Raw genomic sequence first — 16418 nt, forward strand, 5'->3', positions numbered from 1 at the left:
TGTGTGTGTGTGTGTGTGTGTGTGTGTGTGTGTGTGTGTGTGTGTGTGTGTGTGTGTGGTGTGTGTGTGTGTGTGTGTGTGTGTGTGTGTGTGTGGTGTGTGTGTGTGTGTGTGTGGTGTGTGTGTGGTGTGTGTGTGGTGTGTGTGTGGTGTGTGTGTGGTGTGTGTGTGGTGTGTGTGTGGTGTGTGTGTGGTGTGTGTGTGGTGTGTGTGTGGTGTGTGTGTGGTGTGTGTGTGGTGTGTGTGGTGTGTGTGGTGTGTGTGGTGTGTGTGTGTGGTGTGTGTGTGGTGTGTGTGTGGTGTGTGTGTGGTGTGTGTGTGGTGTGTGTGTGGTGTGTGTGTGGTGTGTGTGTGGTGTGTGTGTGGTGTGTGTGTGGTGTGTGTGTGGTGTGTGTGTGGTGTGTGTGTGGTGTGTGTGTGGTGTGTGTGTGGTGTGTGTGTGGTGTGTGTGTGGTGTGTGTGGTGTGTGTGTGTGTGTGTGTGTGTGTGTGTGTGTGTGTGTGTGTGTGTGTGTGTGTGTGTGTGTGTGTGTGTGTGTGTGTGTGTGTGTGTGTGTGTGTGTGTGTGTGAGAGACACCTTTATAAGTGACCTAAACTTTTGTGTGACTACAAATTACATTTTGACACAGAAATGAAGACCGTCTCACCAAGCTCAATCATATATTAAAAATTCTGGTATACACATAATAATATATTACACACACATTATTCAATATTACACTAAAAATCATAAGTGTTCTGTATATTAAAGCTTAACTATCGGAAACACACAACTAAAAAATATACTGTTTCATACTGTCTTAGACAAAGTTTTGACTCAATTCATAACAAATAGCACTAAAATTACTTTACTTATGCAAAATTCAAAATAATAAGCAATTGTGCCTTTAATTAGTGACACTACGAAAAAAAAAAAGCTGTACTTTTTCTAACCTTCAGTGCATGTAAATATAAAATAAAACACTCAAAGCAATATAAATATTAAGAGCAAATAACAATAATAGCAGTATTAATATTAATAATAAAAAAGTCCAGTTTCAGAAAACGTGAATTACAAGTCATGCAACAGGAAAGAGAAGGAGGTTAATAAAGAAAAATGTAAGTAATATAAATGAGCTAGAAATTAATGTTGTAATAGTGGTAGAATTATTGACAAAATGTTAAGTAAAAGGACACGAACGCAAGTAATGTGACATTTTATTGTGGCAATGTTTCACTCCTGAAAACATCGCCACAATAAAAAGTCACATTAGTTGCATCAACGTCCTTATACCCAACACAGCTAGAAATGTGTCTAGGATGATACCACCTGCAACCCATGCTGACCTAAAAATTTCGAGTGTTTATAATGTTTGAATGTGATCTACCAGTGGTGCTGCCTAGAGGTCCTTGCTGATAGTTTGTATTTGCAAGTGACATATCAAAAAGTACAAATAGACAGAATGAAATATAAAATAAATTAATGATTAATTGTCTGGAATCCAACCCCTCATGTCCTTAGTTTCTTGTTTTTTTTTTGGTCATGGTTTACTGGTGGTGTCTCCTGTGACTAAAAGCAATTAAAATAAAATCCCAAAGAGGGATTTTCACTAGGTATTACTACAGTGAATTTTAGAGATAACTATCAAACCATTTAAGATTTCTTGCCTGTAAGTTATTTGTAAATGATGACTACTAATTAGGATGTGCAGATGGAATGCAATGCTAAGCAAGGTTTTATGGCAGCATATTTAATTTTAGTCAGAAAAAGCTTCACACCAATCACCAAACTATTATCCTTGTGCCAGTTTCTGAGGATGCTGTGCTGAATGGAGGTATGGTAGTTATGCTACATGACCCCCATATGCTACACTGGAAATGAAAGGGAGAGAGAGAGAAAGGACCATCATCATTATACTGTTTCTCAAAATTAGAGAGAGGTGATGGGTCTCCAATCCAATCTTCTTCCATATATCTCAAGGGATGCAAGACTCATGGTCCCACTGAACAGAAGGAAGTCAAGATGGAATGGAGGAAAGTAAGAGAAAAAAAGAAGAGTAATAGGGCAAAAATGTGTGGCCAAAAATGTGCAGTAAAAAGAAGAAATACAGCAGTAGCTACAAAACATGTTAATGTAAACCAATATTTGTTCAGAGCACATTATCAACACTAACTACTATATAAAATACACAACTTAATATAAATGGTTAAGTGACCTAATATAAACTGAGCCAAGCTGCAGCAGAAGTAACATGTACAAAGATCACTTTCAATGGGAATATAGTTGAGAAGTAAAGCACAGTAAAGAGCTACAAGTGCATGCAAACATGCATAAGCAATGATATATGCTGCACTGGTAACACCAATGACTAACTCAACATTCCAGATTGGGAAAACAATGCCTTACAACACTACGTACAGTACTTATGAAAGTCAAAATTAATACAAGATTGTCTTTGAATTTTTTACAAGTTTTTAATATTTTTTACATACTACATAAATAATTTAGTGTTGAGGCGTCACTTAACATAGTGAAAAAGTTGAATTTGTTCTTAATATTGGCAATGCCTCATATAATGTACTACTAAAGTAGTAAACCATTCAAATCATTCAGAAAAGAATCTGCCGAACTCTTGGGAAGTGAGCAAGCATTAACCTTATGCACGACTCCTGTCGTCTACACATACAAACTTATCCTTTAACATACATTTTATAAAATCAAGATACGATACCTCGATTACTTGCAATAAATTCTAAAAGTGGATGATTATTATTATAATCATAACTAAGTGCTAAACCCATAAGGGTCATACAGTTAGAAGTGGATGAACCTGAAACTGTCACTTCAACTATCCCGGTCAGTTCAGTCATTAACCTTGAAGTAGTCACACAAACGACTGCAGATGTTCCTCTCAATAATGGTGTTGTAGTCTTGCTATCACTACGTTGCTCACCCATTAACAGTGAAGGAGTCGTGCCAATACCAGTTTCTAAGTGAGTCGCATCTGTTCTCTCTCTCTTCCTAAAGTAGATTCTTCCTTTTAGCACCAAATGACCCTAATGGGTTTAGTACTTTCTATGAATATGATGTACTGCTACTACTACCACCTCTTCCATAACCTCTTATTTAGATGTGGAACATGGCTGGAAAAAACATAGGGAGATCTGGAACAGACCACCTCACTTTCTTCCTGTGAGCTCAATTGTCAGTAAGAAATCAGTGTTTGTGTATGGGCCTCATAGTTTAATTATATTCCCTATACCTCTCAGAGTTGTTTCTCTCATCATACACATCACTTCAAATAATTTAGAATCTATCCTTCAGCTGTATACAATAAACAAGCTGTTTCTCCAGGACAGGGACCAAGCCATGCAAAAATGATGGCAATCACCATCATCCAGTCTGGGGGAGGCCATGTAGGTCTACTACAAACTAGTAATGCTGGGCTCTCATATTCAGTCTGCGATCCAACTATAATGAGAAACAACAAGGGAAGCAGAGCACTTCCCTAAACTGATAACATAGGTTAAGTGGTGAACTAAGGCAAGTTGGATGTCCAGTAGTAATAACAGAAAAACACGGGGATTCCTAAAAGAAAACAAAAGGGAAAGAGGAACAAACTAGCTAAAAAGTGGTAGGGAAATCAAAATACTGGCAAAATTGAAGTGCTCAAGAAATTTCCACACTCCAGTGCAGGAGAATGCAATGAGACTAATTCCAGAGCTAAGGGAAATGAGCTATGAAGAAAGGGTAAGGGAACTGACTCTAATGACCCTGGAAGACAGAAGGATCAGGCAAGATATGATAACTACATACAAAATATTCAGAGGAACTGATAGAGCAGACAGGGACAGGCTCTTTGAGAGGCAGGAAACAGGTACTTGGGAGCAAAGTTAAAGACACAGGCGAGTCACAGGGATATCAGGAAGTATTGCTCAGTCTCAGAGTGGTTGAGAAGTAGAATGACTGTGACAAAGAAGTGGTGAGGGCAGACTCCATACATAATTTTACAAATAGATAAGATAGGGCCTACGAGGCTTGGTAGTGTGAATCCAGCAAGCGAAGGATAAGAGAAAGGCCAGGAATTAAGATTCGACCCCTGTAATCTTTTACAGGTGAATACATACCTCACCCCCATCCCCCCACACACACAGACATACAAACAAATCCTGGGAAAGCACTAAACACACAGGGATTATACAGCACCAAGGGAATGGAAAGGAATCGAGTTCGATTCAAAGTGGAAGACAGGTCCAATTCCTTGGATCAAAAGTCCCTCACAATCATCATGACACTTTCCAAGACAGAAGTCATCCTCAGTAACTGTACAAGCTTACACTATGTATCACTGAAAGGTACGTGTGACTTCTCCCAAATCTCAGTTGCCAAAATATGACTTATTGTACAAAGTTAACATCTTCAAGAGTTGATGGTAATGGTTGGGACAGTATTATAGTTAGAGTCACGAAGAAGCGCTAAACTATGGGGATAATAGGAGGCACTCAGATTCGATCCAAGAATGAAAAAGTTGAGTCCAATTCCTTGGATCAGGAGCCCATTACCAGCATCAAGGAAACACTCTAGAGAATGCTTGCACCAGCAGCATGACAAAATTGCAAGCACATCAATATATTACAGCATTGTACATGAATGTATATATAACATGTATATATACATGCATATGTAATGTACATACATGTATATATAGCATATACATTTTTTTTTTTTTAACAAGTCGGCCGTCTCCCGCCGAGGCAGGGTGACCCAAAAAGAAAATACTTTCATCATCATTCAACACTTTCACCTCACTCACACATAATCACTGTTTTTGCAGAGGTGCTCAGAACACAACAGTTTAGAAGCATATACGTATAAAGATACACAACATATCCCTCCAAACTGCTAATATCCCAAAACCCCTACTTTAGAGTGCAGGCATTGTACTTCCCATTTCCAGGACTCAAGTCCGGCTATATAAAAATAACCAGTTTCCCTGAATCCCTTCACTAAATATTACCCTGCTCACACTCCAACAGATCGTCAGGTCCCAAATACCATTCGTCTCCATTCACTCCTATTGAACACGCTCATGCACACCTGTTGGAAGTCCAAGCCCCTCGCCCACAAAACCTCCCTTACCCCTTCCTTCCAACCTTCTCGAGGACAACCCCTACCCCGCCTTCCTTCCCCTACAGATTTAAATGCTCTCCATGTCATTCTACTTTGATCCATTCTCTCTATATGACCAAACCACCTCAACAACCCCTCTTCAGCCCTCTGACTAATACTTTTATTAACTCCACACCTTCTCCTAATTTCCAGTCATTCTACTTTGATCCATTCTCTCTATATGACCAAACCACCTCAACAACCCCTCTTCAGCCCTCTGACTAATACTTTTATTAACTCCACACCTTCTCCTAATTTCCACACTCTGAATTTTCTGCATAATATTTACACCATACATTGCCCTTAGACAGGACATCTCCGCTGCCTCCAACCGTCTCCTCGCTGCTGCATTCACAACCCAAGCTTCACACCCATATAAGAGTGTTGGTACTACTATACTTTCATACATTCCCTTCTTTGCCTCCATAGATAACGTTTTTTTGTCTCCACATATACCTCAACGCACCACTCGCCTTTTTTTCCCTCATCAATTCCATGATTAACCTCATAAGCATATACATATGTACATATAATATGTACATACAGCATGTACTGTACATATAAATATGTACCTATAAGGTACAATTATAGTAAAGTATTAACAAATTCAAGTACAATGGTGTTACAATAAAATATTATTAATATCAGCAATTTATATAAACAATTTTTAATTAAATTAGTAGTTTTAATTACAGGTTCCATAGAAAAACTATAATTTAGGGCAGAATAATATTAAATGAAATTTTTTATCTATTGGCTTCTCTATCAACTCAAAATAAATTTATTATTCTAAATATTTTTAACACTGCAATATATAGCAAATATATATAGCAATATAAAGCAAACTAATTGGTATAAATAAACACGACTGTTTCTCCTTCTACTTAAAAAATAATAATATATATATTGTAGAGAAATACAATATGAAGATTCTTGTGTAGTCTTAAAGTAGAGGACTGTAGTACAAGAGTTACAGAGAATATTAACATAAGCATCAGTGTTAAGTTTTCTTCAAGTAGCTTCAAGTAGACATTTGGAAATAACATCCAAATATAATGTATACAGGGAAAAAATACAATGACAAGCAGAAATGAGCAATGCAACACAATAATTATACAATGACATTACATATAGTTACACACACACAAGAATTAACGGTGTGGAAAGGATAACTTGCCATAGAAATTTGCACTGATCAAAATATTAAGCAAAGTACAAGATATATTTGATGAATTTAGCATCATTATTTAGTCAAACTATGACTAAGAATATTTATGTCACATTATTGATTTTCATGAGAAAAAACTTGAAAATGAAGACTAGCATATTACTGAATAAGATTAAAACTGATGAAAATATAAATACAATGGATTTACAAAACCAGCAGTGACAATACTGAAGCAAAACTAAAGATAATTACAATATATTGAAGATTTTTTGGTCTTAGAAATGGAAGTCAGTTCTTAAAAGAACTGTTGTTGCTACTATAATAGGTGAACAAATAAAATTACAAAAAATACTTAAATATTGTCCATCACACACTTTAATAAATATGATAATACAATGTTATTACAGTAAGCATCAGGACAGGAGTACAGCAAGCACGTAACTAGAATCACAATTTTTAAAGTAGCAGTACTGTACTTTACACTAAATTAAACTGCAAAAAAAAAAGTTCCAGGAATAGAGAGAGAGATGCAATAGAGAACCACACAGAGGAGCAAGTAAGTTAAGTATCCGGAGAGAGATATACCTCCTACCTGAGTCCCAGTCCTCGTCTTCTTCGTCATCGTCGTCATCGTCTGTGTCTGATGACGAGCCTGATGGTGTGATGGTGCTTGGAGTAGATCCACTTTCTCTAGATTCTAAGACATTGCTACCTCCTTTGTTTACATATGTCACCATCCACCACAGTTCAATCTGGATAACACAAAAATCATGAGCATTTAAAGTCACAACATATTTAAACGAGTTGTCAGAAACAGAAAAAACTTCAAAATACACCTATTGCAAGTTTTACTCATGATTCCAAAATTAAAAGACAACTCAACATTTCCCATTACTAGTGTATTAGTTAATACTTTTAACATTATTATTGTTGCTGTAAGTAACCCTGCTTCCTACCAATCTTATCACATACCTTCTCTATCCACATCATATATGCCCTCTCCCTATGCAAAGCTTGACTTTTTTGTCTCGACTTACTATTACAATACCTATGTGTACCTCACAAGCAGAGCTACAAACACAAGGATACATCTGCTAACCTGAAAGTCTTCGGGTAAGAGTTTGTGATGTGTATCTTTGCTGGCCTTATCCAGCTGGTCCTTTTTCAACACTACCAGAACCTCCTGTTCACCAGCTCTTGCCTCCTCCCAGGAGTCTCCAGATCCTCCACACACACTACAAAGTTAGCAAATAATTACATTTTTAGCTTCATATAGTTTCATATATGTAATACTGTAATAATAATGAATATAAGTAAAGGCTAAAACTGCACAATTATAATTTACAATGTGTAGAAACAAGAAATCTGCCACACACATTGACAGGCATAGAAAAAAACAAAGAGAAGCAAAGATATGAAACCAAAAACAGGCCTTTAAACCACTTACAAATTATAACTAAGGAAAAAAATGAAAAACACCCAAAGACTGCAAGTCTACAACTATTTGACCAGATTTAACAAAAGAACACAGAGCCACAATCACAGAAAATACTATAGGAAAAGCTAAAAAAGTAAACTGATGTGAAACCACCAGCCAGATGGTAATCAAGGAACTGAATGGGGAAAATTAAAAAGAAACCAACAAGACCACATAAGAACAAAAGATAAAAATATCACACCAAAGCAAACTAATTTATAAAAGAAAAAAAACTATGCACAAACATGGATGCTGTATATAGTAATGAGAAGCAAGAAAACTCTCAGAGAAGACAGTCAAGCAGTTACAGTGTGTCAATAAAATACTATCTATGACATATTAAACTCCCGGGTATGAACTATCTATACACAAATAACCCGCACATAAGAGAGAGAAGCTTACGACGACGTTTCGGTCCGACTTGGGTTCAAACCCCACCCATGGTATGGTTTGTTTGAAATCGTGTCATTACGATTTCGTGAGTCATGTTAACCTAACTAAACCTAGATTAACATATCCGAAGTCAATGGTGTGACTTTGTCAATGGTCCAAGTCTGACCAAAACGTCGTCGTAAGCTTCTCTCTCTTATGTGCGGGTTATTTGTGTATCGTTCCAGTCACAGTATTGTGCCTTTTTTGTTATTAATGAACTATCTATAAATTTTAGCAGTAGAAATCCAAACATTAGGTGGAAAAATTATGTTTATAAGTAAATATAACCAACAGTTTAATAAATTCATGGGTCTGAAAAGATTCTGATTGAATGAAGGACTACTTAATATACAATAAAATAATGGCAATAACTGAGAAATAACAATAAAAAATAAACAAAAATCATTATAGCCAGGGTGATGTGAATTACCAAGAAAAAGAATGAATGGTCTATGATGCAATGAAATATCTGCAATCAGTTCCTGGAGTTCTTCTACTCTTGAAACTGCCACAGTATACAAATATCTAACTAATATCTCAATGCGATGGTTTCTTTTTTATATATATATATAATATATATATATATATATATATATATATATATATATATATATATATATATATAATATATATATATATATATATATATATATATCAATATGTTAAAGAGGTATCTCGAGTGAGAATGTAATAAATCATCAATTATAAACTTAGAGCTTAGTAACAAAGAATTATGTGCTATTCAGATAACACTGCAACAGTTATATTGTAGGCAATTCTATGTTATTGGTAAGTTGCAGTCCTTTTCACCAAAGATGACCCCCCTCAACACATCCAGGAACCTTTCTCTGAAATGGAATCCGGAGAAAGCACTGATTCCTTTTCACTAGCTCAGTACAGTACTGCAGGATAAAAAGAAACCAGAAATGTACTACAGAATACCTGAGCACCACAGTACAACCCTCAACTACTAACAACCTTGCATACACAACACATAAAAGTACTAGGTAAATTTGGAGGTTCCTGAAACAACCCCATTTTTCCCATATTCTCTCTCTTTTTTTTTTTTTTTTTTTTTTTTTTTTTAGCGCACAGGCCATCTCCCACCAAAGTAAGGAGCATAGATTTTCAGGAACATATTCCAGGTGTTGGGAGAGGGGCTGACTGTACACAAGTGCATTTTTTCCTTTTTAAATATCATATAACACTTGTAGAAAATAAATTAGTGCCACTGAGGCTCAACCAACATAATTTGTGCATCAAGCTTCGTGTCTTGTTACATGTTCCTGAGGCCTGGCCATCATAATCTGTGCAATGAGCATCAACATGTCTCGTCACAATTTTCCTCGAGTGTTTCCCAGCGAGCCTAAGTACTGTACAGTACAGATTTTGTTCACATTTCAAAGACTGAAAATATTAGGATAGGTTTTGTAAAAGTGGACGAGACAAATGCTTCACAAGGCGGTATGTATGGGATGAATGAGTCAACTATATATGCTGTAAGGATTATTATTACAGTATATTTGTGGTGATGTGCTAGAGCAATAAGGGCCATACAACACACAGTATAGAAAAATTTCTCTCTACATGTCCGAACCACCTCAACAACCCTTCCTCAGCCCTCTGGACAACAGTTTTGGTAATCCCGCACCTCCTCCTAACTTCCAAACTACTAATTCTCTGCATTATATTCACACCACACATTGCCCTCAGACATGACATCTCCACTGCCTCCAGCCTTCTCCTCGCTGCAACATTCATCACCCACGCTTCACACCCATATAAGAGCGTTGGTAAAACTATACTCTCATACATTCCCCTCTTTGCCTCCAAGGACAAAGTTCTTTGTCTCCACAGACTCCTAAGTGCACCACTCACTCTTTTTCCCTCATCAATTCTATGATTCACCTCATCTTTCATAGACCCATCCGCTGACACGTCCACTCCCAAATATCTGAATACGTTCACCTCCTCCATACTCTCTCCCTCCAATCTGATATTCAATCTTTCATCACCTAATCTTTTTGTTATCCTCATAACCTTACTCTTTCCTGTATTCACCTTTAATTTTCTTCTTTTGCACACCCTACCAAATTCATCCACCAATCTCTGCAACTTCTCTTCAGAATCTCCCAAGAGCACAGTGTCATCAGCAAAGAGCAGCTGTGACAACTCCCACTTTGTGTGTGATTCTTTATCTTTTAACTCCACGCCTCTTGCCAAGACCCTCGCATTTACTTCTCTTACAACCCCATCTATAAATATATTAAACAACCACGGTGACATCACACATCCTTGTCTAAGGCCTACTTTTACTGGGAAAAAATTTCCCTCTTTCCTACATACTCTAACTTGAGCCTCACTATCCTCGTAAAAACTCTTCACTGCTTTCAGTAACCTACCTCCTACACCATACACTTGCAACATCTGCCACATTGCCCCCCTATCCACCCTGTCATACGCCTTTTCCAAATCCATAAATGCCACAAAGACCTCTTTAGCCTTATCTAAATACTGTTCACTTATATGTTTCACTGTAAACACCTGGTCCACACACCCCCTACCTTTCCTAAAGCCATAGAAATAAATTAAATTCCATAAATGTGTCAACACCAGTATTGGCAAAGGATATAATTAAAACTAAAATATTAATATACTGGTATTTAAATAATTGATAAGCATGCTTTTAGTGTGAGATGTCAATCAAAATACAAAGCATATGTTAAAGTATCATTGTGGTGGTTACTGAAACTGTCTAATCAACTACAGGAGAGAGATGGAGGGTCTGTAGATTTCAAGGTGAACAGTGACTGGTTCAAACAAATTTCAAAACATCAGCAACTACATAATTCAAAGATAAGGATGTTAATGCTGACTCATGTTGCCATAGCATTCCCACCTGAATTAAACAACATGGTGGATGGTTTGGGCACACAACACTGCATGTATTTAACTCTGGTAAAACTATCTCTATTTTGGAAGTAAATAATCAGCAGGACATTCACTTCAAATGAAAAGAGAGTTCCAGGGTTCAAAGCTACAAAAGACATGCTAACACTACTGTAATAATGGGTAAGGATTTCTATTGGTATTCCATTCACAGAATCCCCATGCCATGAAAGGTCTCACCAAGGCTGCTCTAACAGTCCACTGGGAAGCAAACAGAAAAGCTTGGGTGACTTCTGAAATGTTCACTGACTGGTTTTTAAGAGTTTCTATACTGATGAATAAACCATATAGTCATAAGAAAATTGCCTTCTAACATTGCTACTCTTCAACAATGCCCCAGGACACAATAACTCTAGATTTTAAAGTGATATCACTGCCTCCATACACCAGCTTTTTGATCTAGCCAAGAACCTGGGCATCCTCACCACATTCAAGAGATATTACAAATATAATATTCATATGAAAACACTAAACCCAATACAGCTCCTGGGAATCTGGAGGTAATCAGGTTTGATCTGAAGACCAGCCTTTAGTTGGTGACCCTCCAAATGAAACTTCTGGAACTGTTATACTGATGGTCATGTCTAGTTCAGATAAATTACTATAATGTATGATTCTATTCTGCACTATTTTACTTAAATTTAATCTTTTTGTATAGATGTTCAGTATTGTAAACTACTGCATGTACTAGTTCACTGTTAAATTAATATTAGGCCTGGGGAGGGTCTTCCAAAATGAAGCCCCCTTCCCAATTATTAGGAAGTGGAGATGCCATCTTTGACTAATGGGAGTTAAGGAGGAGACATGGTAACTACATTCAAGATTATAAAAGGATACAAAGCAATCGACAAGGAAGACTTCCTAACCCAATAAACTGGCTAACAAGAGACCAGTTGCCAAAGGACACAAAAAGCTTTTTTTCTTCACAAACTCTGGTAGATCAATGGAATGGTTTACAAGAGAAAGCAGTGAATGGCATAACCACTGGAAATGTTAAAAAGCTTTATGATACACTAACATTTAATATTTTAGTAGGCAGATTAGGAACATGAGTTTAAAGTATTTGCTGTGTATACATTATATATACAGCACTGCATATTTCTTTTTGACACCTGAGAGTATTATACACCCCTAGTACTCGAGGTGGTCCCAGTGGTTTAGATTATTGTAGGCACAAAAAATAGGTCTGTACATTTACGATTTTTGGGTATCTCACTTTCCTAAAAGAAGCATTTTAGAGAGAAAAAATAAAATAAAGTCTTAAAAAGTATAATACTGTACATGTAAGACACATATGCATCAGTTAGGTATCTTTATTTTGAAACGTTTCGCCTACACAGTAGGCTTCTTCAGTCGAGTACAGAAAAGTTGATAGAAGCAGAAGAGACTTGAAGATGATGTAATCAGTCCATCACCCTTAAAGTTTTGAGGTGGTCAGTCCCTCAGTCTGGAGAACAGCATTGTTCCATAGTCTGAAACAATATTGTTTCAGACTATGGAACAGTGCTCTTCTCCAGACTGAGGGACTGACCACCTCAAAACTTTAAGGGTGATGGACTGATTACATCGTCTTCAAGTCTCTTCTGCTTCTATCAACTTTTCTGTACTCGACTGAAGAAGCCTACTGTGTAGGCGAAACGTTTCGAAATAAAGATACCTAACTGTTGCATATGTGTCTTACCTAACAACCTGTCGGTATTTTATACCATTTTAATGTTCAATACTGTACATACCACTGTTCTCATAGCATACCTCAATTCAAAATTTCTTATAACCACCCCATCACTTCTCTTACTGTGCCTGTTTTATCTCACTCTAACCAATTGGTTATCTGATATTATTCTTCAATCTTTTAAACATTCCCACTAATCACTAAAAATATAAAACTAAACAAAACATGTGCTACCAATCTTGAGTTTCAGGTTGTTCCTTGTAAACAACAGTTTGAACATGTCACCACTGTTTCAACTTTAGCCTGCACATTTTTGTTTATATATATATATATACACACACACACACACACCCTAGGTAGTAGGTTGGCAGACTGCAACAACCCAGGGAGCTACTACCATCCTGCCAAGTGAGTGTGAAACAGAAGCCTGTAACTATTTTATGTGATGATAGGACTGCTGGTGTGTCTTTTTTTTTTTTTGTCTCATAAACATGCAAGATTTCCTACTTCTATTTACACTTAGGTCACACTACACTTGCGTGTACAAGAATATATATACACACCCATCTGGGTTCTTTCCTATTTTCTTACTAGTTCTTGTTCTTTATTATTTTGGCTTATCTCCATGGGAAAGTGAAACAGAATTCTTCCTCCGTAAGCCATGCATGTTGTAAGAGGCAACTAACATGCCAGGAGCAAGTGGCTAGTAACCCCTTCTGTATAAATTACTAAATTTAAAAGAAAAATTCTAGTTTTTCATTTTAGGTTACCCTGCCTTAGTGGGATACGACCAGTTCGTTGAAAAAAAAAAAAAAAAAAGAGAGATTTGGCTGAGACACAATGTTTTAATATATTCAACATTCACCTGGGAACACAGTTATCCATCACTCTAGACCGAACAACAAAGGAGGTGGTGCAGATATTTACTATGATAATGACTTAAATTGCACAAATTTCATAAATACTAGTCCAATATAAGGAATATAGACAGCAACCACCCAGGGAGGTACTACCGTCCTGCCAAGTGAACCTCACAATTTAAAAATCCTTGTGAACACTGAGGTATATAACGCACAGTATTAAACATCACAAATATTAAAATATTAAACATCACAAACAGAATTATGTATGCAAACTTTCTTTCATAGTTAAGAGCTAATTTACTCAATGTACAGCACAAGCAATAAAAGTTGTATTGCCCAATTCATTTTAAATAATACAAGAAAATACTGAAGCCACCAAATGCTTGGGTGTGGCATCACTGACTTTTCTGATTAAAAAGATTCCTTTGAGCATTAAACTGCATTGAAACTTGTTGGAATTTAAAATTCTGAAATTTAACACAGTTTTTTGCATGTCTCGTCTTGTAATAAAAAACTGTATACATTTAAAAACTAGAAAATAAAGATAAAGTATATATTGTACACACAAGACCTTGCTCATTAGTGAAACAACTTCAGGTGTAAAACTCATGTTTATGTGCAAACAACCACAGGTGTAAAATTTATTTTGTGTAAGTGCAACAACTTCAGGAATATAATTCACTTCAAGTAAGTGTCGTAAGTAGCTTTGCGAGTGAAATTCATCCAAAAACATGATTCAAGACCTAGTTGTGCAAAATTCATTCCATCTAAATAGGACTGATATTGCATTCATTTTATTAAATCAGATGGACAAATAATTTGATGAGGAAAATATGGCTGCCCTAAATAATGCACTGACAACTAAGATGAGCAACAGTGAGTAGCATGGGAAGGTGGAGTGCATGGTATGAGGTGTGGTGGGAGAGGTGGGGTAGTGGGTGTGGAATGGGAGGTAGTACACTGTGAGGGGAAGAGTGAAGTAAAATATGGGGGTCAAGCAGTGTGGGGAGGGTGGAGTATGATGTAGTAGTGGAGTAGAGAGGATGAAATATGGTGTAGGAGACAGAATACTCTGGAGGGGGAGTGGAGAGCAAATGTAAAGTGATTTGTCAGATATGCTGGGAGAGGAGGAGAAGGGGAATGTAAGGGAGGGAGGGAGAAGAGAAGGGAGGGCTGGGAAGAAAGGGGAAGAGGGACTCTTCCTAGTACTCTTTTTTTTTTTTCCATGGTTCAGGAACACATCAATTATAACATGGCTGTCTAATGGAAAATAGGTTCCTAGTTCTGAACATTCAACTTTACAGCTTTTCAGGAATGCACTAACAGAAGTTGGGGAACCAACCCATGGTGCAGTACTCTTCAATGGTACAATATTTCCCCACTATTCTCCACCCATTCCCAACCACCTAAAAAACATCTAAATGTCATTTTAGAGCCATAGGAAATGTGCAATACACTAGTATATAAAGCTGATGGATAAGGAATTCAGAATGGCTAACTTAATAAACATTACTGAATGAGGTTGCAGAACTGCTAACTTGGATCCAAAATATACAAATAGCCCACATATTGGTGAGAGAGAAGCTTATGACAATGTTACCATACAACTTGTACCATTTACAAGTCACACTAGTCAATGGACCAAGTTGGACCAAAACATCACCATGAGCTCTCTCTCATGTGTGGGTTATTTGTGTATTGATCCAGACACATATTGTGCCTTTTAGCTATTTTTGGATCCAAAATGGCTGACATTATCAAAGTTGGACTCTTGGTGCCTGCCACTGGCACTCAAATAGCATTTCACTGAATAGTACATGATCTGCCTGTTCCAAGACCAAACTATTTTAGTGACAGCCTAAAAAAAATCCAAGCCAACACATTTTCATCCCAAAATGTTTTCCAACATAGTCCCCAGTACCACTGGCTACCACACTGAACTAACCCTCACTGGCTAGCCACCATATACAATAGCATTTCTCTAAAATCAACTTACAGCAATACAGTACAGTGTTTTTGCCTACATTATTTTTACTGGCAATCAGGTCCACAAGTATGGACAGGTGGAACAATGAAAGTCAAAGACACATTCCTAGTTACTTTCTGCTGATATTTAACACTGATCTAACTGTTATGAATATTTACAAGCTTTTTCTATATCCTTTACAATGTGAATGAAAGATAACACAAAAGCACATATCAATCTGCGTAAGATCTTCAACTTGTTACAAAAAGTGAAAGTAAGGAGATAAGAAAAAACCATATATACAATATTACAAATTATGAAACTATTAGTAGATTAGAATGTAGCTTTGAAGCTTAAATTATGAGTCTAGTTAACTTAAGTATTATTAGTGTTAAAATAGACATTTTTATTTGCTAGTTTTAGACATGCTTCCTGCATGACGAAGTCTCTGCTTAAAAAAAAAAAAAATATTTTAAACTTTCAAGTTTAGGTTGGTTCTTTCTCCCTACAGCTCAACCTTTTCTAGACTGTCTTCACAAGAACAACCATTTTAATGCTGACCTCTAGAATTATTACATTTTTATGTTAACCTTCATATTTATTATATGTTATGTAAATAAGGATTGACAAATAGAATTTTTCAATGATAACCATTACAGTAAGGCAAAAATATCTGTACATTACATTAATTTTTACTGCTACCTTCAAGGGAGAATTTTTTTAAAGGGAAGAGAGGAGCAGA

The 16418-nt window shown here is 36.6% G+C and overlaps 1 protein-coding gene across 12 annotated transcripts in view; it reads right to left on the reverse strand.

Annotated features, from left to right (window-relative positions):
* Positions 1-16418, reverse strand: part of LOC128701272 (phosphatidylinositol 3,4,5-trisphosphate 3-phosphatase and dual-specificity protein phosphatase PTEN) — a 97992-nt gene that overhangs the window by 57016 nt on the left and 24558 nt on the right. For 7 of the 12 annotated variants that reach the window (XM_053794914.2, XM_053794913.2, XM_053794910.2 and 4 more), the window contains exons 9-10: positions 7417-7552; positions 6910-7069 (exon numbers count right to left, since the gene is read on the reverse strand). In XM_053794914.2, coding sequence (XP_053650889.1) covers positions 6910-7069; positions 7417-7552 — 296 coding nt within the window. Of the gene's footprint in view, positions 1-6902; positions 7070-7416; positions 7553-16418 lie in introns of all 12 variants that reach the window. The other 5 variants (XM_053794905.2, XM_053794906.2, XM_053794916.2 and 2 more) reach the window with 1 other exon arrangement.

Source organism: Cherax quadricarinatus, chromosome 72 (assembly GCF_038502225.1).
Source record: "Cherax quadricarinatus isolate ZL_2023a chromosome 72, ASM3850222v1, whole genome shotgun sequence".
In the NCBI taxonomy this organism is placed as follows: Eukaryota; Metazoa; Arthropoda; class Malacostraca; order Decapoda; family Parastacidae; genus Cherax; species Cherax quadricarinatus.